Genomic DNA, 25,213 nt, shown 5'->3' with positions numbered 1-25,213 from the left:
AACACCACCTGGGTCTGGGTGCAGTTCCCCCCTCCAGGGGCGGGGGCACCTAGACCCGGTTTGTAGAGTACGCTTGGGGAGTGTGATCGTGTGTACAACGTCTCTTTATGTCTGTCTCCACGTTGGTTGAGTGTGGAGTAAGTGCATATGAGAGCATGAGGGTGGGAATGGATGTTTGTATCTGTGTGTGCCTGTATGTCTGTGTCTATATGTCAGGTTGGGTGTCAGGCGCCACCTCTCTGGGGACATCTCAGGCCCTCCAAGGTTTGGAGGCCTATCTCCCCCTACCACCACTTCCCCTGCCAGTGGCGGACCCACTCAGACATCGGTGCGTTGGTGGTTCTTTGTGTCCGGGGATGGGCGTCCAGGTACACACCGGCTCACTCCTTGGCGGCCGCTTATCGGGGCCTGGAGCCTGGGGCTCGCTCGGGCCACTTCGGAGGTGGGGTGCCTCGGTCACTCAGGCGCAGCTGGCTGCCGGCGGAGCTCACAGGCGCGTCACTGCAACTCCCCCTGGCTTCTGCTCCGCGGCTGCTGAGTGAGCCCTCATCTGGGACTCTCCTCAGCTCTTTCCGGGACAGTGGAGCAGCTGCCCCTCTGTTGGTCTTCCTTGGTCTCTTGTGTTCTGGGGGCCTCTGGATGTCTGGAGTTTTGATCTCCTCCACACCTGCTTCACGCCCTGGAGGACGGGGCTGTGGCCCCCCCACACCCTCTAGCAGATTATTACATGAAGGAACCTTTTAAAAACCAAAAAACAAGCGCGTCCATGCTCACAGGTGTACACACGGGTGATCACACCCACAAACTACACCCTTTTTGGCTCCTACCTCAAAGCACACTGTGTTCTGTTGATCTTATGTGCTGCACAATAATGTTTAACATTTAGTATTTACTGTCATATTCCCATATATCATTGTGATGTTGTTTATTCTATTACTCTTGTTCTCTTCTGCTTGCTTTCTTTTTTCTTTCTCAGCAGGTGATCCAGGTGATTGATATATGCATTTTTTTTCTCTGCCCGTTCTGTTGGTTTTTGTCTTTTGCCCTTCTCCCCCGTCCCTCTTCTCAGCTGTTTCTCTTTCCCTCTTTCTTTCTCCCCTTCTTTCCCCCAGTCAAGTCTGTCCCGTATTCAGTAAGTGAAGGGTCGTAAACGCAGGAAGCTTACATCAAAAGAAACAGATCTTTCAGATACGATGTATCTACAATAAAACCTCCCCCAGTACAGAGTGGTTGGAGAGGTGGTCAGGATCAAAGGAATAGCTTTGATCCTACTGCTTAAACTAAGACTATACAAATTTAAGAAACACAATGGCAACATTCAACAATTAGACTTAACAACCACAAAAGTGAGTGATTACAGAATTCTTTCCTTGGTTCAGAGAAACCCCTTCACAACATCAAGCAAAGAGGTATTATTGTCAGAGTGTATAATGAGGACATGGATTCATGAATGTAAGGGTATATAAATAGGTGAAAAGAACTGGACAGAACACACAGGAAGTGGAAGGCCAGGCAAGGCTTTATCAGGACACATCTAAAAAAGGAAGCCTAGACAGTTCTAGAAAAAAAATCTTGGGATGGATGACATCAACATTAACTTGTCTGACTGACTCACAATAAATGATGACCCAAGTATTACAAGCAATCTTTATATTTAAACATATGTTACTTTTTCCAATAACTTTTGACCACCTTAAAAAAAAAAAACCACATGTATAGCTACTAGAGATGAGCCGGTATTTGTATCTGTATTTGTATTTGTTGAGGAGGGAAAAGTATTTGTATTCGAGTAAAATTCAAAATAGGCATAAAAATCCAATTTTTTTTGCGTTACACTTCTAACAAATGTTATAGTGTAAGTATAATAATTATGGATATGCAATATTAGTTGATGTTTTTCCATAAATCCAGCAATAAACATGTAACAAAGAATGTCATTGAAAAGAAAATAACATAATAGCCATTGGCTGTTGTTTTTTATGTTCTTGCCAGATGGCTCAGCAGCAGCGGCAACACTCTTCAAATCCATGTGGGGAGTTTCAGCTAAGTTAGTGAGTGACTACACAAGCATTGTTTTAACCTTTTTAACCAAACGTAAACATTATTCTGTAAACAGCCTATTGTCTAAATTACCAAGCTAACAGAGCTACGTAAACAGAGTGAACATGAGAGCTCCCGACTGCAGACGTCAATAATGCAGTGCAATGGAATAATCTCCCGATCTACGCGAAAGTTTTAAACTGCCTCCGGAACCCAGTTAAGGTAAAATAAAATCGATTCAACAAAAATAGTGATGCCGTTCAGTCTTTTTTCACTCAGCTGAGCCTTCTCTGTTGCTGTGTGCAGCAGCGTCAGTCACCTCTTTCACACGTCACTCACTCAGCCGGCCATGCACTGCGGTCTCATAAGGAAACTCTGCTTTTTGATGTAAAGTTTTTCCTTGTTCCCGAATACAAATATTTTTTTAAAGTATTTGTTCGAAATAGCCCTCTGGCTATTAGATTTACAAAAGTTTTAATAGCTTCACTCTAACTAGTCCCTTAGGGATTTTGCGTATTCATACATTTTTAAGACAAAGATGGACTAAAATGTGTCCTATTTACGTGCTGCCATGTTTTCGCTTGCTGAGCATGGATCCAGTGATGAGCAGCTGAAAATACAGCAGGGACTGTAGAATTCACATGATGTGAGTGTGCTGCTGAAACAAGTGCATTATGTAAGTTGAGTTCAAAAGTCTGTAAATAACAATTCAGAGTATAAAAGGAACGAAAAGTTTAAAAAAAAAGTTTTAAATTAAGGCCTCTGTTTTTATGTACCACAAAATATAGGTTTCTGCTGCTTATATAGTCTCATATAACACTGAAAGCAAGATCAAGTATATGAGCAATAGATCCTTGTCGCTGTTTGTTGTCCAAGTATTTGTTTGAAATAAGTATTCGTAAAAAACACGTTATTTGTGCCTTTCCAAATACCGTATTCAGGTTCGGCTCCACCCCTAATAGGTGGAGCCAAACTCTGGCACATTATGATTTAGGGAGGCATAAAGTGTCCTAAAACCAAAACTATATTGTGTTATGTTTGTTTGACTACCATCTAATTCTTTTTTTTTTTCTGTAAACTTTAAATTGAATTTTCTGATTCATTGCTGACCTCTAGCAACATGCCTACACTGACATAGACCTGTGTGTTATTTTGCCAGAGGGCTATTGTCAGTCTCAAAGTACTTTAAGTGCTGTCTGAAAGGCTCACCTCAGGGCAAAAACATCCCTTTACTACCATAGCTTGTCTTCTATATCAGGCCATGCAAAGCAGACACTCAGCTGTGGTTCTTGGATCTAGCATGCAATGATTCTGTTCACCACATTATCAAACATCCCTTTAGAATATCAGAACTCACACACTGTCGATATTTTACACCTTTACAACAAGTTTAAATATGTATATAACTAAAGAGGCTCCAAATGATACTTGGATGGCAGGTTGCCTACTTTGAGTTCTTTTTTCATCTATAGTTTCGATATAGTCTAGATATGAAAGAACAAAGTAAATTTAAATTGTGATTGTTCCTGATTCCTATTGTCCTGTATCTGCGAGCTTGACTTGAAAATAGTGCACTTATAACATTTTCTTTTCTTCTTTAATAATTCCCACATTTTAAAGATACAGATGAATTTATTTTCTTGCACTCCTAGCTATAAAGGCTTATTTTACTTTCTTTACTGCTGACTGAAGTCCAGAGTGGATGAGAACTCTCAGCAACAGCTAACTGATAGGCTTGATGTGTAATTAATGGTCTGACACGGGCTAATGAAGCTAATGACGCTAACTGCGCTAGCATATGGGAGCCCCATGGGGATCCACACTTGGCACTCTAATTTAGATAAATGACGCCCCAGGTTATACTGGGCTATTTGCATTTAATTTGGTGGAGGCCATAGAAAAAGAGGGGATTAAACAGGGGATGGATGAGAGAGATCACAGAAAAGGTGTTAAGGGTTGGAAAAATGGGGACATGGAGGTGTTTATTCCAGTGAAGGTGCATGTATGTGTATGCTCTTGCCATATAAAGGGACTGAAAGCTGAGTGGGCTAATGGCAGAAACAGTTTTTGCAGTGTGTGTGAGAGAGAAATAGAGAGAGAGGGCAAAAGAGCACACCACTTAGCCACAACAGTGCATAATATTCTGAATGATTGCGTCATGCAACCAAAACGTCTGCGACACATTTGGGTGTGAACACTATACTTTTAGAACTTCAGATTAGGGTCGTGAGGCAGGACCTGCAGATATAAGATGTAGTCTAGCGCAACATCTTTGTTCTCAAGTTAGTCCTTAACTATTTGATGATGGGGAGGTCCAAATTGTGCAGCTGGGAGAGATCGGTGCCATTCATGACAAATTTCGCACAAGTGGTAGTTATCAAAGTCACAAAAACATAAACGCCTAAAACCAAGATTAGCCAGCAGATGACTGCATTGCATTGAAATGATCGGTGTTATCAAAATTTCAGTTTATTTGCTCAACAGATAGAAAGTCTCAAGAATAAAGTCGGGATTATATTTTTGGTTTGGATCATTGTAGTATATGAGACATCAAGTGTCAAATCTATGTTGAAACCAAGACATACAATACTTCTTCAAAGAACTTAATTAGATTTACAAAAGTTTTAATAGCTTCACTCTAACTAGTCCCTTGGGGATTTTGCGTATTCACAGTCAGTAATTCATGAAGACACTTCAGATGACTGTCACCAGTTTTACATTTTTAAGACAAAGATGGACTAAAATGTGTCCTATTTAAATGCTGCCGATGTTTTCTCTTGCTGAGCATGGATCCAGTGATGAGCAGCTGAAAATACAGCAGGAACTGTAGAATTCTCATTATGTGAGTGCACTGCTGAAATAAGTGCATTAGGTAAGTTGAGTTCAAAAGTCTGTAAATAACAATTCAGAGTAGAAAGGGAGCGAAAAGTAAAAAAGTTTTAATTAAGGCCTCTGTTTTTATGTACCACAAAATATAGGTTTCTGCTGCTTATATATTCTCATATAACACTGAAAGCAAGATCAAGTATATGAGCAATAGATCCTTGTCACTGTTTGTTGTCCAATGTCAGTCACTGAACTCCTTTTGGTCCCTTTACAACTCATCTGCTGTTCTGTTCTGGTGTTTACAGGCAGTTGATTTCATTTCACTCCTGTAGTGCTCCCCACAGCGATCACAAGTGCCAGATGTTTGTTACATTTAGAACTCTGGAACTGGTAGTGTCTGTGCTCGTCTTTGTATTAGCTTAAAAGAATTAAAGAAGAATCAAGAATTAGTCAGTAGCAGTAAGGGCTCCTTTCTGAGACTCAGCTGAATCCGTTATAGTATAAACTGCTAGGTCCATAAATATTTGAACAACAACACAGTTTTTGCAGTTTTGGACAGCAAAGATATGACTGAATTGGATACCTTTAGCTTTTAGCTTTAATTCAAGGGTTTAACAAACAGTGCAAAGTGTTACAGTTACACATTTGCACTGTGAGTTAGTTTTGTAGCATTTGGATGAATCTCAGCAGAGAGTGTAGTCCTGCATACTTCAGTTTATATCTATTTTCAAGTTAATATATATTTATATTCAGTTTATACTATTGATTTGACTGCTTTTATCAGCAGTCAAATCAATAAACAGAAGTGACACAGTTCCAATGGCAGCTATATGTTCCCATATGATTGTTGGGGTTTCTTTCTAATATTGAAAAGTCTTTACCGTACAATATAAAGCACCTTGAGGTAACTTTCATAACTAGGAATGCGCTTTAGATGTTTTGATAAAGGCTCATCTTGACTGTTATTGTGTGCAACCAGTGGTTTGCACCTTGTTGTAAACCTTTAATTACAGTCATGCGAAATGCAGTACTTTTTAAACCAATTAAATTAAAGTTGAAAGTTTTTTTTCCTTCAGTCAGATCTTTTTTTCATATTTAAAATAAATAAATAAATAAATATGTAAATGTCAAAATACTTACTTCCTATCTGTATGTGACTCTAACCTCAGTGGGATGTGGAGTCTAGATCCATTTACATAATAATCTTTATTCTGATCTTAAGTATAATTTATTTAAAATGTAATTTTCAATTTTCAATCGCATTCTCGACAAGCTTAGTGTTCTATTGCTGTTCCACTCATTACCTAACTGTAATTTGGACAAGGGCTTTACACTAGTCTGTTTTTCGATAGTCTTCTTTCCCAATTTCTATAAAGATACTAACAATTTAACCTCACATAAACACATTTCAATGCTGACAAATTTTAGATATTCATAGAATAATATTTATTATTTGCTTCTTTTTTGTTGTTAAATTAAGTCTTTACATTTGTGGTCATCACAAAAAACATAGCGATGGACTGCTGATATCTGAAATGTAAAATGTTATTCAGTGTTTGCCTGCGATACTTTTCCATTAAATATCTGACTGTTCTGTTTTCCAAAATCCACCCACCACGGAACAAGAAAACTTGACCTTCAGCTGTAATGGGCTACATAACCTGTTGACTTGTGGGTAATGCAGTTTTTAATGGACTGGCTTGAACTTTTAGAGTCAGGAATATAGCAAGCATAACAGCATCCAAGAGAACCAAGAGAGAAAACAAGAAAGAAAAATGGTATTGAGAGGAAGAAATACAAAAACCCCCTACCAGATAAGAATGTTTGGCTGTTATTGTTTTCCGTGTCTAACATCGTGAGACATGGCCTGTGGTATTCAGGAGATTTAATGCGGAGGAGAGAGTGAGGGATCCATAAAGCCTCTGCTCTCCTCCAACACCCCAGGGGAAGCCATCTTTAATTCATGAACACTATAAAAATAAAGGTTTTTCTCTGATGGCCCTGCAGCCTGTAACAAACTCTCACAGCTACATGGCACCGTGCAGATGTTAATGCTGTGGTTATGGATGGATACCGGCATGCGAGACCCAGGATATATTTTATGCAGAAATGAAGTCTACCTTTGGCTGTGCTGCTAAATGGATTCCAATATGCTTCGTGTTGATTTTTTTTACTCTGCAGAGATAAGACAGACACATGAAGGCTAGACTTTGTGTGGTACCAAGCTAGCATAGCTGGCTAAAATAAAAGAAGCAGTTACACTTCTTAATCTTAGAAAGATCCTATCGAATATAAACCAAGTTTCAAGACTTTCTTAACAAGCCCATATTCCAATTTATATGTAGCACATCAGTTTTGGCATTGGATCCTGTCATAGCTGTTAATCTGAAAGTCTTTTAACCGTAGCAAAACATCTTACTAATTGTGTAATTAACTATTTCTGTTAGTATCTATAATGGTGTACTGTCATTTCATTCCTTAAAGTATTTTCCAGTTTGAATGTTACAGAATCTCCCCCAACACTTGCCACAACTTGGGGGAAAATTGAGATAGAAGCTGGTACCAACTTCTGAATTCATAAGTCTCTGCAAATTAAAAGAAAAGGTGTATAGTTATCTACTGGAAAATCATATGGTATAATACAGTCTAGTACATATGGTACCAAAACATAAGACAGTCCGTGATATAAAAAACCCTGCAGTAAACCTGGTGTGACCTGGGCCTCCCCATAATGACAGCTCACCAAATAGATATATATATATGCCTTGTTCCAGTAATCTTCTCATTAATACATCCTGGTTGCTTAGTGCCAATGCTGGGTGTTGCCTGAGCCAGTATGGCTTTAGATATGTATCTCTTACTCATGTTCCAAGTTGCGTTTGGGTAGCATGAAGGGCCAGTCAAAAGTGGTCACAGTAGTAATAGGACCATTAGGAGTTGTAACCTCAAAAATTGGAAGAGTTGCTCCAACAAATTTGAGGTGTAACATCAAAGGTCTCTGTCCAAGGTACAGCTAAGCTACTCTCGTGTGTGTGTGTGTTTAAGAAAACACAGCAAGACTGACTACAGCATAGCAATATACTCCTGTTTTGTATGCTTTATGCTCTGTAAGTCTACTCGGATGGCATAAATATGTCAGAAAAAATTATTTACGCATTTGATTTAGTTATGTGTAAATGAATTTATATCAACTAGACAGGCAATTTTTAAAATACTATTTTTCACATCTTCTCAAACTGTTCTCTCCACTTTACTTCCCTTCACTGTCATTGTTGTCTATCTTAATGTCGTGCCTATTTTTGACTCAAAATGTTTAAAGCAGTGAAGTAAATAAAAATGCAAATATATTTAAACACATTTGTGGGTATGCTTAAAAAGTCACCATTGCCAAACAGTGTTGCCCTGAGAAGGCAGAAAAAAACACAATTCTAAACAGACAAAATGAAGAAAACTTAAATGGGACAGTCTCTACACAGACCTTGCACACACACACAAACAAATCACATTGTTTTATTTTATAGTTTATGTCATATCATTTTAATACATTTTTAAGGCAAATAATCTTCCCTTCATCTTACAGCATGTCCTCCTGTGACAAGTATCAAAAACGTGCTTTTTTCAAATGCTGCTTGACCAATTTTGTTTTGTTTTAATCATTTCTAAAAGCATTAACTAGACATTTGGCTTAAGAAAATTTCTGTTGCCAAAGGCCAATGCTCTGCAGAAGAGGGTTAATGTTGAACATTGAATTCATTGCTTATTATACTGATGCACTTTGTAGAATTCATGGTCAGATTAAATTATATTAACAGTATTCTCTCCCTAAACCTTGAGTCACATAAGTGTGAAAAATTATATCAGCAATATATATCTGGAGTTTGTAAGGATGTGGCTGTATTTTGTTTTGCAAGCTGTGACATGAGTTTTAACCTTAAAGCTGTACGAAATCCACAATGATATGGATAAATAATAGATGACCCATTAGAATGGGGATATGTTGCACATTGAGAATATAACCGAATACAACCCTTGTTAGAAGTTTAGAGTGTAAAAGGTTTACATTGGGACATTAAAGGCTCCTTTCACTTATGCTTCCAAAGTTAAGGAAAATGCATGGCATGAAGTAAAATGCCATCGTACCAAAAAAAAAAAAAAAAAAAAGATTGTTATTTTTTTCCTAAATACTGACTTAAACCAGACAGTCCCATGTATCTGTTAGCAAATAAGCCTGCATTTTAGCACTCCCACTCATGCAAGGACCTCATTTGCTACCAACCACCACAGAATGTGAACTTAATGGAGATGCTTGATTATTCCATTACACTGCTGTTTGCTCTTCTTATTTGTCCCCGGTGGTCTTACCCTTTCTTGCATTAACCTAGAATACTACTGGGACACGCATCAGGGTGGAAATGATTTTATAATTTGTGTGTATTGTACAGTATTCGTGGATCTGAAAGTATACAGTGAATGGCAAATTTGAGGTTTTTTAATGCATGATTTATGTGAAAAAAATGAATAATTTGTGGTCTGTGCTTCTCTGTGGCAGGGAGAAGGAAATCCATGATTGACAGCATACTTCCTGCTCTGTAAGTACGGCAGCTGACAAGGTCGTGTCAAATGAAATGATTGGTGAGGAGAAGTGTTTGGGAAAATATTCTTTCTTTCTCTCTCACTCTTTGTCTCTGCCCTGATCACACTAAGTGTATTCAGCTGTGTCTAGAGCAAACTGGCGATGCAGTAATTTATGAATGAGAGGCGAATAGTAGTGAAAGGTAGCAGATACAGCAGATGGCCTGTCAATCTGCTTAGAGCTGAAAGACAAAAGATGAATGACAACTTTGTTCCTCAAGCCTGCATTTGTCCTGCTATATAAATAGTAATCTTACACAAATACCTGTGCAAGTATTTCATATCAGAAGAACAATTTGATGAGGGTCTTTGTCCCAGCATACCAGTGCTATTGTTCTACACCTCTTCAAAGCAACAGATCTGTCTGATTATGGAGCGCTCTCTCTGAAGGTCAAAGAGTAGCTTTTGCATCAGGCGTTTCATTTGCTATGCAAAATTAGTTCTTGGTTTGACTCTGAAATTGATTGCTATTAAAAAGCCTACTTTGAATTGTAATTGCACATAATAGAGCCATTTAAGACTCATTGAACAAACTACGTAATTGTTTTGGGCAGTTTTCTCCCTCACTATGGCTGCTCAACATGTTTTTTTATGTCTTAGCATATTTGCCTAAAATATGTTGCTATAAAATCGATCTACTAAGACATCTACTACTTCTACTTCACCAATGTAAATTATATAATATAAACAACACACAATTGAAACTAGCAGTGAAACTAGCACTAGTGAAAATTTTAAATAAATTCCTAAAATATGAAAAAACAAACGATAAAATGAGGGGCTAGATATTATACACAACACTGTAACCAAGGAACTTGTTAATGCTAGTCAGTCACAGCAGCTTTTAAAGTAAGTTAGCCTAGTTGTAAGCAGAACAATAAACCTTGTCTACAGCTAGTAATGTACAGCTAAACATTGCAAACTTACATCAAATTCATATCCAGCAAAACGTTCAGAGATTTATTTTTCCTCCATGAACTTCAATTCCATTGAATAAAACTGAGTTTGAGAAGTTTTTCCATTTAAATGCTGATGTGTCATAGATATTGCACTCAAGTCATTGCTCAGCAAAAAGCGTAGCTTATGATCCTTCCTAAGTTACATTTTCTTAATGTCAATCTCTAATTGGATTATTTTTTTCTCAAATTTAACTGCAGATTATCACTGAAATTATTGTTGGTTTCTAAAAGTACAATTTAATGTAAAGGTCTGATATAATGACGATTATAAATAAATGATAAATGTATGAAGTTAGTGTCGATAGTTGAATGCTGCACTTTTCCTATATGCTTTGAATTTTATATGAACGTTTTACTGCACAAATGCTTTTAATTTGTTAGAGAAATGTAGCTGCTATGCCTACATCCTCTGAAATGATGTGTCTGTCACCTCAAGTAAGATCAAGTCAGAAAAGGCATACAGATGGCAATACACTGGCACTGTCAAGTGTTGTTACACTTCGAAATGAAGCCGTGAGCTCAAAGAGCAACATTTTGTTTTACTTCTGAAAGCATAACGAGCCTTAAAAATTCTGTGACATGTTCAGGCAAACCCACGGGCAAAAGTTGCCCCCTCGCTACATCATTTATTGAAAAAGAGCTTTAAAGTGTGGTGATGTAGTTTTGGTTACAGCTGGGAGACGGCATCTAACTCGAACTGACAAAGAGTGGAGTGGGTGTTGGACGAAGAGCAATAGTTATCTTGATTTTGAGATTTTTGTGGTTTGCTCAGGTGTGACACCAACAGTTTGCTGATTGTGTACTTAAAACTCCACTGGAATAATGGTGATTAATGTAATCGTGTTTTATTCAACTACTTTTGATTAATGTTGATAATTGGAAATTAAATTAGAATGTCAGTTTAATTAAATGGTTACTTTTATTAACAGGCATATTATGTATTTAAGGGATTATTGGTATTACAGTTTGTCAGGATTTCTTATTTTAACTTTCAGGAACTTTAAAGACAGCAGTGGTTAGCATTGCACATTTCTAAGAATAAAATTAACAGAAAAAAAACAATGTGTCTTTGTGTGGATTAGAGAAATCAAGAAGCCTTCAGTAAATCAAAAAATGTATTTTAAGACAAATACTGGGAGGAGTGAACCAAATTGCCAAATTAATGCTAAATTAAGTGACACCATGTTTAATACAATTTTGGATTAAGATGTACAGGAAAAGTTGAAAATCACTCAATAATTGACATGAACAGCAACAATCAATCAACATCAATTTGTGATGTCAATGATGCTGGTAAAGTTATCCAGATTTTTGCTTTTCCTAATGTCAATAGAAAGATAGTAAAAATAGATGGTTATTTGTCCATTTATTTATACTTTTTGTCAAGGTTCAAGGTTCTTTATTTGTCACATGCATAGTTATACAAGTATAACACACAGTGAAATGTAGCCTGACACGCTCCTCGACATGTGCAAAAAAATTGGGGGGGGGGGGGTGTAGAGGAGAAACATTATATATATATATATATATATATATATATGTAGTATATACATTGGGTGAATGTGCAGTAGTAGCAGCAAGCAGGTGAATTCTGTACATTAACAAGAATAGACATCTGACTATTTTACAGGATAGACAATATAAACATATTTAAAATTAAAGGAATTGAAATGTACATTGTGCCTTGGTTTAGTGTCTGGAAGAGTCCTGACTCAATCAATTATAGATGATGTGAGAGGGCGGGTGTGTGTGTTTAGGGCACGGATGGCTTGGGGATAGAAGCTCCTCTTGAGTCTCTCTGTCCTTGCCCGGAAGATGCGGAACCTTCTACCAGATTGCAGAAGTTGGAACAGTTTGTTGCCAGGATGGGACGGGTCCTTCAGTATCTGCGCTGCTCTAGTCCGGCATCTCCTGGTGTAGGTGTCCTGAAGCGGGGGGAGAGCAATCCTGCAGCAGCGTTCTGCTGTACGGATCACTCTCTGGAGAGCTTTTTGGTCCTTCACACAGCTGTTCCCAAACCACGATGTCATGTTCTGTGTGAGGATGCTCTCCACAGCGCCTGTATAGAAAATCCTGAGGATCTTTGGAGAGACCCTGAACTTCCTCAGTTGTCGTAGGTGATACAGGCGCTGCCTAGCCTTTTTGGTCTGGACCTGAATGTGGGCAGCCCATGTCAGGTCTGAGGAGATGTGGACACCAAGATACTTGAAGGATTGCACCCTCTCCACTGGAGCTCCATTGATGATAATGGGTTTGTAGTCTCTGTGCTGACCCCTTCTGAAGTCCACCACCAGCTCCTTGGTCTTGCTGACGTTCAGCTGGAGGTGGTTGTCCTGGCACCACGATGCCAGATTCTTCACTTCATCCATGTAGGCCGCCTCATCGTTGTTGGAGATGGCACCCAACACCACTGTGTCGTCAGCAAACTTCACAATGGTGTTGGAGCCATGGGTGGCCACACAGTCTGAAGTGTAGAGGGAGTAGAGCAGTGGCGAGAGGACACATCCCTGAGGTGCTCCTGTGTTGATGGTGATGCTGTTGGAGAAGCACCTGCCCACCCTCACCACCTGAGTTCTGCCAGTGAGGAAGTCCAACACCCATGCACACAGACGGCTGTTAAGTCCCAGATCCCTCAGCTTTGTGAACAGTCTGCAGGGCACTATTGTGTTAAACGCTGAACTGTAATCAACAAACAGCATTCGCACATAGTTACCCTGTTTCTTGTCCACATGGCTGAGAGTGGTGTGTAGGACGTGGGCGATGGCATCCTCTCTGGATCTGTTGGATCTGTAGGCGAACTGCAGCGGATCTGTGGTGTCTGGGATGGAGGAGGAGATGATGTTCTTCAGCAGCCTCTCAAACACCTTCATTACTACCGAGGTCAGTGCAACTGGCCGGTAATCGTTCAGGGATGAGGGTTTTCTGTTCTTGGGCACAGGGATGATGGTGGATCTTTTGAAGCATGTGGGGACCACAGACTTCGCCAGGGACTCGTTGAAGATGTAAGTGAACACACCTGCTAGCTGGTCAGCACAGCAGCGCAGCAGACGGCCGGTGATGCCGTCTGGCCCCGCCGCTTTCCTTGTGTTCACTCTCCTCAGTGCCGCTCGGACGTCATGCTCCGCGATGCTGGTCACCGGTCTCTCGCTGATGACGTCACTGTCCTCGGTAGTCAGGCGGTAGATAGCATTAGCCGCCTGGCTAACCTTGAAACGGGCGTAGAACTGATTCAGCTCGTTGGTGAATGCAGAGTCAGCGTTGATCAGCGCAGTGTCCCTGGCTTTGTAGTCCGTAATGGTGCGTAGTCCGTGCCACATACTCCGTGTGTCGCCCTGGTGGAAGTGGGACTCCACACGTCTTTTCTGTCCATGGAATTCAGTCTGAAGTACATATATGGAAACTTAAGATATACTGAACATCTTTTAACATACACTTTCAGTAACATGATCAATATTGTGTTGTGCAAATATATATGTATATACATATATATTTTAAATCTGTGGATGTCACATGAAAAATCGATATGAAAAATGCAACAAGTTAAATTACATGTACAAAAAAAGATAAAAAAGAGAGGGAATCTTATAACTCCTGCAGTGATAGGTATCAAGTGAAAGCCAGTGCATTGTGTGTGAGGCTGTAACAGAAGGTCAGCAGTTAAATGAACTTTTGTTCCATTTTACTGAGAGGAGCCTTCATCTGCATTGAGCTAGAAGTAATGAAAGTGTGGTAGAGCATTGAAGATTGATGCCAAGGAACTCCCAGACCTCTTTCCTCTGCTTTTTACTCTCTCTTATTCATCTATAAACACTCTGTTCTTTCCTTGCTTCCTGTTTTCAACTATGTTTCTTTGTATCTCTGCCACTGCTTTTGTACCATTTTCACTGTATCCGTCTTCTCTCTTCTCTAAAACTCTTCATATAATTGTCACACTCACATGTCTCCTCTCTATCTAAATCCCCCTTTGTAATCACTAAAAAAGAAACCGATGCAGTGTCTAAACAGGGACAATTCAGATCTGTAATCGATTCACAGCTCCTCTGAGCTATAAAACGATAAAATCACAATCATTAGTATAACCAACAATTGTTGTGTTCTTTTCTTATTTTGGTTTTTAGGGTAAGTGCAATAATTGCCTCTGCTAATACAAAGAAAGGAAAAAAAACACAAAATATACTGTTCTTTATATGTTTGTTGATTTACTTGTAGTTATTATTGGCATTGTTAATGCTGACTGTTATACTGTTTACATGTAGTCATATGTCTGGTGACGATAAACATAGCAGTCAATCACAGAGGCTTATCTTGTATATATCTGTATATTGCATTGTAAAACTTGAAAAATAAATACAAAATATTTTATTTGTTGAGATGTTTGTTAAGATGAGGTCAAATGTCATCTGGCTTTATCTCTGTGAGTAGCATCTTGCATCCTTAGCATGGCTTTGACTCACACCGGGCACATTTCTGATGTTTGTTCTGTGCATAGTTTTTCCTTTTTTTTCCTGACTCCGACTTCCTGCCCCTTTTTATTTATTCTCTTCAGCTTGATAAAATTGTGTACAGAAAGAGGTCCAGCATCACTGTTTAGCAACGCTGAGTGTGGAACCCCTTCTGGGACACATCCACACCCAAAGTTTGTCTGGAGCAACTCTTGAAAGGGGGTTAAAGTAACCACAGTTGTAAGCCCATTCAATTGCTAATATTAATTTTAAAATGAAATGGCCTAGTGTAAAGAATACTTAAGGACAAGTAACATTACAGTATAAAAAGGCTTAAGATAAGTACAATTACACAAAAATGACTGTAGTAATGAGAAGAGTTGTAACTTATTCGCAACCAATTTAGTTGCTATTTCAAACCCGCATCACCAACTTTCATGTCAACATGATTATCTTTTTGTGTCCTTTCTTCTTTCGTTTTTCTTTGAACCAGTTAGCATTGAATAAGCTGCCAAGTATGAACTGGTCAATGTATGCAGAATAAGGGCCAGTAAGTTTGACAACCAGTCTGGTGCTGTTCTTTATTTATTCTCTCTCTCTCTCTCTCTCTCTCTCTTTTTTTATCCTACCACAAGCGGTTATTGATTGGGCAGTTCATTTGCCCATTCATGGTGGACTTTGATGGAATAGCGTATAAAAAGCACTGTTAAACTTGATGACATGCTGAGACACTAGCTGGGAGATTTTATAAACCTGATCTTCACTCAGATAACACAGACACATACACAAACAGACACGCAGTCAATGCATGCATGTGATACCAGCCACACTGAGATTTAATGATGCTGTTAAGGAGCTGTATTGAACCCAGAGTTGGTTTTACTGGCCAAAACACAACCAACACGTATACTATCCTACAGTCTCGACAAATTCTGCATCCATAAACACAAACTTGCACACACACACACACACTTACATTTACTTAGATCCACTACTTAACTTGCCTTAACAGCTTGTAACCGGCCTTCTCTCTGTCATTTCAATGTGTATAAATGAATCGCAGCCCCCTGTGGTGCTTTTACTCTTCATAATTGTGTGCTGAGAGGCTCTGGTCAGTCACTTAACCCAAGCAGCTTTTAACCACATTTATCAAATTTTATTCTTTGTCCCACACGAATGTAACATCCATTACCTTAAGTCAAATGAGGCAGTTTTAATCCGACCCAGGTGGTGGACTTTCATTGCACACTGCCTGGCTTACTTCCAAATAAGTCTCAGTAGACACTGCGTATGTCAATATATGCAATATGCTATCATTGTCTAAAATGGACTGCTCTAAGAATCTGCTTACTTTTTTGGTCATTAAAAGTTGTTGCAACCATTGTATATGTTTTTTCCTTTTTATTTTTACTTTCAGATAACGAGAGGAGATGATGCTTTTAAGGAAGGCTGATCTATTATGCTCTGTTTCAGCTGAAGCAAGTGATTTATAGCTCACATTCATAGTGGTATTAAATATAAGAAAAGGCAAAAGAATGAAAGTCCTGTGATCTCAATAACAAATAACATGGAAACATTTGCACCCAGGGTTGTACGAGGATTTTAATGTTTCCTTCATGAAACAATTTTATTTTTTTTATAGCATCAGAAACATTTCTTATTCATTTGAAACTTGTTGTTATATAAAATAAAACCAGTTTTAATTATTTGCATGTGTGTTTCAGGTAAGATAATGGCATATAGGAAGGTGTGTGATGCCCAGGGTGGTCCGCTGGTCGGTGAGGTTCTGCACTGCTCTGGAGGTCTAGACCTTGACTGGGATCTGGACAAGGAAGAGCTGCAGGAACCGGGGCCAAGCATGGACCGCATGCAGATGCAACATATAGACTGCCAGAGATCAGGTGAGGTTTGATTTCATTTCATTTGCAATTCCCTTTAACACTTTCTGTTTGATAAGATATCTGCTAATGGTTTTAAAACCTTTTAAGTACCCTAAAGCAAAACTTGAGTTTCTAAGCTTTGAATGTCTCCATTTAAGTTGTGCCTGAAGTTCAGTATAAGCAAAAGCTCTCTATCCTATGCCTTCTGAAGCAAGTAGGCTAATCAGTTTAACGACTGAAAACCAAATATTGATTATTTTGTCTGTTTTCTCCTAATTACAGTAAAAGGTACATATTAGAAAGTTATAACCCAATCCAATCTGCCTGTGGTTAAAAAGACTGAGTTTCAAATTCTTTTCAGTATGATTGGCTTTATTATTGCCTGAGATTAATTCCATGATGATGTGCTAATATGCTCACAATGGTTATTTATTTGACATTAGTTCAGCATGTTAGCATTTACCTCCCTAAACTGAGTTTGATGCAATGTTATGGTTTTGGCAGAGAAAACAAACTAACTAACTAACAAAAGTATTGAACCCTTTTAATCTCATGACTGATTGATTAATTGATACTTTTATTTTGAACATGTAAATATAACTAAAATGATCATTCATAACTATATACAAGTCTACACACATACAATACACTCATAAAACACTTTTACAAACCAAAACGAGCTACATTTTTACATTGGCCTATAAACCCTGTGATTAAGACCCCACTAAATACATGTGCCTTGTAAAAATGATCTCTTTATATTTGTTTTTTAAACTGAGTTGTGTTTGAAATTATATCCATGTAACGAATACTCTAAGGAGCTTGGAAAGAAAAGCGGCTGGACTTCTTTAAGTTGCTTGAAGACGTTTCCCCTCTCATCTGAGAAACTTCTTCAGTTCTAAGGTCAAATGGTGGAGAGTCCCAGATTTAAGTCCTGTGGGAGTATCCCCCCACGAGGTACAATGGACCACCTAGTGATCCTCTACCTAATCACATGAGCCAAGGTGTTAAAACGGGTGTGGGTCATAATCAGCCAAAGTTCCGGGTGAGCTCATTGTGAAACCTAGCCCCACCCTATCATGTGATTTCCTGAGGTCAGATGGCCCAGGATGTGAGTGGGCGTTAAGGCGTCTGGGAAGGGATCTCAAAACTGGATTATAGATGGCAGAAAATTGATGTCGTAAACCCCCGCCTCTGTTCAAAGATGGTCATGCACAGTGGACATAGATGGCTTCTTTCACTCCTCTTTCAAACCATCTGTCCTCTCTGTCCAAAATGTCAACATTGGCATCCTCGAAAGAGTGACCTTTATCCTTTAGATGCGGATGGACAGCCAAGTCTTGTCCTGTGGAGGTGGCTCTTCTATGTTGTGCCATGCGTTTATGAAGTGTAACAAATACCTTAATGAATACTTTCAGCTTGGGTTACTCTCGCCTTGATCAACATAAATGAAGACAAGCTTCATTAGAATACAATTATACTGCTCCATCACAGAGGGACACATTTTCTATATTCGTGCTGTTTATTGTTTTTAATCTTATGAAGTTATGTAGCGTTGTACTTTTTTTAAACTTCATCTTTACAATTGTTCCACACACGAACTCCTGTGACAGTAATGCTGTAATGTTGACTTTAATTGTGTTCAATGCTATAATTTCAGGGTGTTCAGACCCTGGTCCTGACCCTGACCCTGAACTGATGGAACCCATCCAGCCCTCTGTATCAGTTTCACCACATGGACGATTTGAACGACTTCAAGAAGATCCCAACTACATCTCCCACTTCACCAGGGCTCCTGGACATAAAGGACAAAGACGGCTGCACTGTTTCCTAGTCAAGTAATTTAAGAAGCACTGTACCTGCCCACACTCACCTTTGTAGAATTTCTTTCACTTTTGAACTTAGATCATATTGACAGTTTATGCATTACAATGATGTAGCAGATGATAATGAATAAGATATAGGAGTTTAAATATGGGAACAAATAAGACTGGAAAATAGAACCATGAAGCTATAAAATAAATATGGTGTAATTTCAGAATGGATGCCATTGCGTTTCTTGGTTATTACAACATACTTTTGCTCTATATCTTGCCTTTGACAAAACTTTGCAATAGCATTATTATAATTTAAAAAAAAAAAACAAATAAGCAAGGAAAGAGTAGTAATGCAATTTTGGAGTGAGTTAAATTTTAACCCATGCAGTCAAATTTTATCGTTTAAACTCTGTGGACAAGGCATTCAGGGCCTTCATTTGCTAGAAGGTAATGAAAACACTGGTCCAGGAAACATTTTTTTCCTCTTGTCTAACTTATGAGATCAACCTTTGCATTACTCCATAAAAAAAACACTGTCCATTTCCCTAACCCTTAAAAAAGTGTCAACCACTTCTTAGTTTCCCTGTCCCTTCAAACAAACTGAAATCAGCTGCAAAAAATGCAAATAACAGCACAATTGGAACCATAATGTAATTACTGATTTTAGTAGAGTAATGCACTGTTACATTACTGCGTTACTGATAAATGTAATGTCATTACATTATTCTTATTGCATCTTTGGTATTCGTTACACCCAACACTGATGACATTTATCTGTTTTTATTATATGACTCTTGCCATTCGTGTCTATACCAATGAATATTTGTTCCCTGCATATTAATTGAATTGAAAGTGGAACTAAAAAAGTCCTTGTCCTTTTTCCTCTCACTGCTGACGCTAAACATCATCTAATCTGAATGTTTCACTGAATTTACTTCTTCCTCTCGCTCCTTCTTCCATGTCTAATTATTACATACTGTATCTATATTACCCTACTCAGTGCCATTAATGTACTATACGAGAAAGTTTGGGAATGGTCCCTGTGTTCTTAGACGTCCTGTAATTGACAGCACCTGCTAGAATGCCTTTTGAATATTAAACTTTACATTATGTGCAAGCATTGTTTTACTTTTAAGACTCTCAACTTAGTTAGATGACTCTATTGATCTGTATTTCCTCAAGACAACAGTAAGTTTATGAGGAGTACTTATGACCAGAGTTATCAGTTGTTACTTTCATTTTTTTGTTATAATGTTTCGTAATAAATGTTTGGTGGTTCTGAAATAAACAAGCTGCCAAATAAGACTGAATTTTATTTACAAATAAACCATTGTTTCAACTCATTTAGGGACTTACAGGGGGGTGTGAGCAATGCACTTTTCTCCAAATTGTGTTTCCAACTTCTTCATCTAATCTTCAATGTCAGAAGCACATATTACCATACACATATATCCAAATGTGTTTTTTAAATCAAGAAGATAATAAGTCTTAGAAAGTGTACTACAATGAGATTTTCAGCAAAATAGTTAATATGATTAAAAGCAAGAAGAAGTCTGCGTTATAAAGGACTGACTTCGGTTGCAGGACTGATCGAGTCCGGCATATACAAAATACAGGCTGTTTAATGTTGTTAAATAGTCAGCACTGATTTTTTAAATTTGTTTATTAATGAACAAAAAGTTATTCTCAGTGTTTAAAAAAATAATTACACAAAAAAAATCCACTTTATAGTGGCATGTATGTAGGTGTAGATCTCAATTTAGTGTATGGATATTCTACAGCAGTTCTTTACCTAGGTCTCAGATAGATTAAGAAGGGTAAACTAATTATCTGGATAATAAATAATATATAAAGCCAAAACTAAATATGCATCAGATAGGCTGTGAACATCAGATAACACCTTAAGCAGCTGCAAGCTTTGGTTGTCTTTAGAAATTAAGGTATTTACATTTTGTAAACATAACAGATTTTTTTCAGTATGACTCAGGGATAGGCCAAGATCAAAAGATATATACATTCCTAGCTAAAGCCAGATGATACTGATTATTACATTATACAAATATATCTAACACTGGCAGTCCCAGGCTTCTACCTTTCTACCTTTAAAACCCGCCACCAGCCAAATGGCTGGTAGGCTTTTAGCTAAGCTTTAGCTTCAGGCAAGTGGAAGCTAAATTGGCTAGTCATTCATATGTAAATTGGGTTGTTACCTGGGAATTCTGGAGGGAGGGGAGTGGGGGTGTGTGGATGAGGGGGTGGGGGAGCTGCTAAAAGCGGTGAGCTTCCTTTTGTTTCATCTTGATGCATTCTCAATCATCCAGGGAAACAAATCTCCAAAAGTCACCAACTTGGAGTGTTTCAGTTTGCCATCTTAGGGAGAAATCAACACACATGGGTGTATGTCCTTTGTTGCTGAGATTTATTGATAAAAACAGTACAAAAAATCAACCATTTGTACACATTTTTACAAATAATTATAAAAAGTGAGTGAGTACATTTCAACATTTTCAGCAATCACTCACAATCCTGGCACTGCCATGGTATCTGTAGTCTGCATTTACCACATGTGTATCTGTTGCAGTGAACACATCGCACAGTGGCATGATTGTTCTTGCAATTGTGTTTGACCTGACACATGGCTCTTTTTCCAGGGCTCGGTGTGGAGGGTTGTGTCAAAGGCAACTGTTCTTTTCTTGCCTTCTTCGCAGCTACATGAGAGTGAGCTAACTCCCTTGCAAGCTCCACCAGGAAGTCCACCCGTCTTTCCTTCGTCCCGGAGCATGCTTGATACAGCACATGTGCATTCAGTGCTGCCATGTCAATCATGTTATAAAACACGGCAACTGGCCAGCGCCGTGTTCCTCTGCGGACAGTGTACTCCCGAACCATCTGGTCCATCTGGACCATCTGGGTTTTGTGCCTCGCCCCGCGCTGAAACACAAAAACGTGCTCCCCAGGATGGAAGCTGGCTCCAGCAGGTTTGTGAGGACCTCAGAGCTCAGCTTCAGGGCCTGCAGGGGGATGTCTGATCACAGCTACAGCTGCAGTTATTATATGATATAGCTGTTTACAACTAACATTTAAACTCTCCATTCCTTCAACCTCTGCTGCCACGCTGACGGCGTATGCGGCCAAACGGAAGAAGACAGTCTATATTCTTAGCAGCATGCACGGCGTGGTTCAGACTGATAACACTACCAAAAGGAAGCCAAACACTGTCACCCTTTACAACAAAACAAAGTGTGGCGTGGATGTGATGGACCAGATGGTTCGGGAGTACACTGTCCGCAGAGGAACACGGCGCTGGCCAGTTGCCGTGTTTTATAACATGATTGACATGGCAGCACTGAATGCACATGTGCTGTATCAAGCATGCTCCGGGACGAAGGAAAGACGGGTGGACTTCCTGGTGGAGCTTGCAAGGGAGTTAGCTCACTCTCATGTAGCTGCGAAGAAGGCAAGAAAAGAACAGTTGCCTTTGACACAACCCTCCACACCGAGCCCTGGAAAAAGAGCCATGTGTCAGGTCAAACACAATTGCAAGAACAATCATGCCACTGTGCGATGTGTTCACTGCAACAGATACACATGTGGTAAATGCAGACTACAGATACCATGGCAGTGCCAGGATTGTGAGTGATTGCTGAAAATGTTGAAATGTACTCACTCACTTTTTATAATTATTTGTAAAAATGTGTACAAATGGTTGATTTTTTGTACTGTTTTTATCAATAAATCTCAGCAACAAAGGACATACACCCATGTGTGTTGATTTCTCCCTAAGATGGCAAACTGAAACACTCCAAGTTGGTGACTTTTGGAGATTTGTTTCCCTGGATGATTGAGAATGCATCAAGATGAAACAAAAGGAAGCTCACCGCTTTTAGCAGCTCCCCCACCCCCTCATCCACACACCCCCACTCCCCTCCCTCCAGAATTCCCAGGTAACAACCCAATTTACATATGAATGACTAGCCAATTTAGCTTCCACTTGCCTGAAGCTAAAGCTTAGCTAAAAGCCTACCAGCCATTTGGCTGCTCTCCGGGTTTTAAAGGTAGAAAAGCCAAATGGCTGGGCTCTGGGCCTTCCTAGTGCTAATACATCTTAATAGCATCTTTGATTGCTTATATAATAGAATAACTTTAACATTAATATGTGATTGCTCCCTTCTTTTCTTTGTAGATACTTCCTGGCAGGGGTGGCTCTTTTTGTCCTTGGTGCCCTGATTGGTTGGTTTACTCACACATCTACTATCAAATCACCTGTTCTGCCACCCGACAGCTCCGACCTGCTGGAGGAGTTGTTAAAAGGAATTACCGCTGACAAGATAGATGCCCTTCAAAAGTAAGCCCCCAGTTTCAAAATTTACATTGCCCTTCTTGAATTAAACGCTTTTCTTTGAAACCACTCTTTCAAAAACACTATTCAGCTCAGTAAGGTTTATGTACAGACTAATTGCGTTATCAATGGTGTTATCATAAAGGGAAAGCAATATGGCTATGATGGAGTAGGGCCGAATGATTTTTTTAAAAGAAGTAACACAGGTGGACAGAGAGGAAGTCTCTGTCTACCCGTCTGAGGGCCCCTAACTTCACTATTATTTTCACTTGTTACCTTCTAGCCAGACACTGATCTATTTATAGCCAAAGAAGAAAGAAAAGATCCAGAGATAGCAGAAAGAGAGAAAGGGGAGAAAATGAGAGATAAAAAAGTAGCAGGTAACAAATCTTTTTTTATTTTTTTAATTTATTTATTTTTCTAATACTGATACAAACCTCCAACCTGAACGTTGTTTTCTCCAAGCCAAAGGATCACAGGATGCCTGGGTGTATGTGTCTGTGTGAGATAACAGGCTTTGCCACTGAACTGAAACAATCATGTCACCATGGTTTCTCTCTGAGTTTTCCATGCTTTTTATAATTTATTTTCTCACATTTATATTTCATGGTGCCAGAAACACCCCCATCCAACCTTCCATAACCACCAAAGCTACCCACACACACACTTACACACTACATCTCTACCATCTGTGTGAATGATGAGGTTTTTCTCCATCGCAGTTATCAGTGAATTTAAATGGTTATTTGTTGCTCCTGTCAGTCCTTCATGGAAGAGTTTGTCCTTTATTTTAACTAAGAACATCAACACATATGACTAATGTTTTAGATAGGTGAAGCATGAAATTAGAGGAGTGGTCTGCATTAAAAAATGGTGCTAAAATAAGAATGTACATACATCATGGTCTTTGTAGACATTATGGACACCCAGCTTTGTGAACACAATAACTCGAGAACAGGACCACACAGGATTTTCAAATTGGTAATATTAGTAATAGCATCTGATAAAAATGTCAAAAAAGTACCATTACCTCATGGTAAGGAATCCGATCACTAGAGAAGGAAGTCTTCTAGGACATACCCTAACTGGATCATCTAGAAAGATGAGAGGTAGCACTAGCGGCAGTTTTTTTTTTTTTTTGGGGGGGGGGGTTGTGACAAACAACCCTAAAACTAGCCCTCACGTATCAATTCCTCTCAGTTTCCATTAAGGATATATTTAGGCTTTCTTTAATAATGGGAAAAACAGTTTGTTGGGATGCTGTGGAAAAAATCAGAATGCAGTTTAAAACTAAAGAAAGAAGGCAGAAAGAATTATCTATATGAAATATTACAAGGGTAAGGTAAAGGTGGCAAAGCTAAACACAATTCATGCAGATTTTATTATTTAGTTCCAATGTACAGCACTTTGCATCAGCTGTGGTTGTTTTAAAGTGCTTTATAAACAAAGATGATGATGATGATGATGATGATGATTGCAATTTTAGAAATAGTGATGCATGTGTGGTAAATGAATTGATTCCTTTATAGTGCTTTTGTACTCTTCCAGAGCGCTTTATGCAACATTCACCCATTCACACCAGCACTTTTTCCCACCTAAGCTTAAGTGCTTTCTCAGAGAGAAAGTTGAGGTTAGTATCTTGCCCAAGGATATTTGGCATGTAGACTGGAGCAGCCATGGATTGAACCACCAACCTTCTGATTAGATTATGCTTTACCTCCTGAGCTACAGATGGGGCAATTGCGGCTCAAGAGCTGGCAGTTCGACCACCGGCTCCGACAGTCTCAGTCGTTGTGTCCTTGGGCAAGACTGAGACTGAGACTGTGAATGTGTGTGTGTGAATGGGTGGATGGCTGTATGTAGTGTAAAGTGCTTTGGGGTCCATAGGGACTAAGTAAAGCGCTATACAAATACAGGCCATTTTACAGATACCCCTGTATCAATAGTATATGTATGAATAAAAGCAGACCTCAACATAGAACAACAGAAACTTGTGTAGACAAACAGCAGGCCCCTGTGCCATCATCCCTCTTTCTCTGGTTCAAATTTGCAAATACATCAGGACTTTTCCCTGGATCCAGTCCAATAGATGTGGTTAGCCACAAATAAATGATAAATTATTGTAGCAAATATTCTTAATCATTTTCTCTTGTTTCTCTATAATTTTACTTCAACAATCCTTCCCATTTACACCCACAACTTCAAGGCTATTATTGAAAAAGCTTCACAGTTAAAGGTGAAATGTGATCATTACTACACTTTGAAGGGGGTAGTATGT

The 25,213-nt window shown here is 39.0% G+C and overlaps 1 protein-coding gene across 4 annotated transcripts in view; it reads left to right on the top strand.

Moving 5' to 3' along the window:
- naaladl2 (N-acetylated alpha-linked acidic dipeptidase like 2) overlaps positions 1-25,213 on the top strand; it is a 568,261-nt gene that overhangs the window by 206,815 nt on the left and 336,233 nt on the right. For all 4 annotated transcript variants that reach the window (XM_026159034.1, XM_026159033.1, XM_026159032.1 and 1 more), the window contains 4 exons: positions 9,416-9,455; positions 16,624-16,800; positions 18,440-18,617; positions 22,780-22,941. In XM_026159034.1, coding sequence (XP_026014819.1) covers positions 16,632-16,800; positions 18,440-18,617; positions 22,780-22,941 — 509 coding nt within the window. In that variant the 5' untranslated portion in view covers positions 9,416-9,455; positions 16,624-16,631. The remainder of the gene's footprint in view (positions 1-9,415; positions 9,456-16,623; positions 16,801-18,439; positions 18,618-22,779; positions 22,942-25,213) is intronic.

The sequence above is a fragment of the Astatotilapia calliptera genome, chromosome 23 (genome assembly GCF_900246225.1).
Source record: "Astatotilapia calliptera chromosome 23, fAstCal1.2, whole genome shotgun sequence".
Lineage (NCBI taxonomy): Eukaryota > Metazoa > Chordata > Actinopteri > Cichliformes > Cichlidae > Astatotilapia > Astatotilapia calliptera.
The sequence above is the reverse complement of the archived record's forward strand: the minus strand, read 5'-3'. Positions and strand labels throughout refer to the sequence as shown.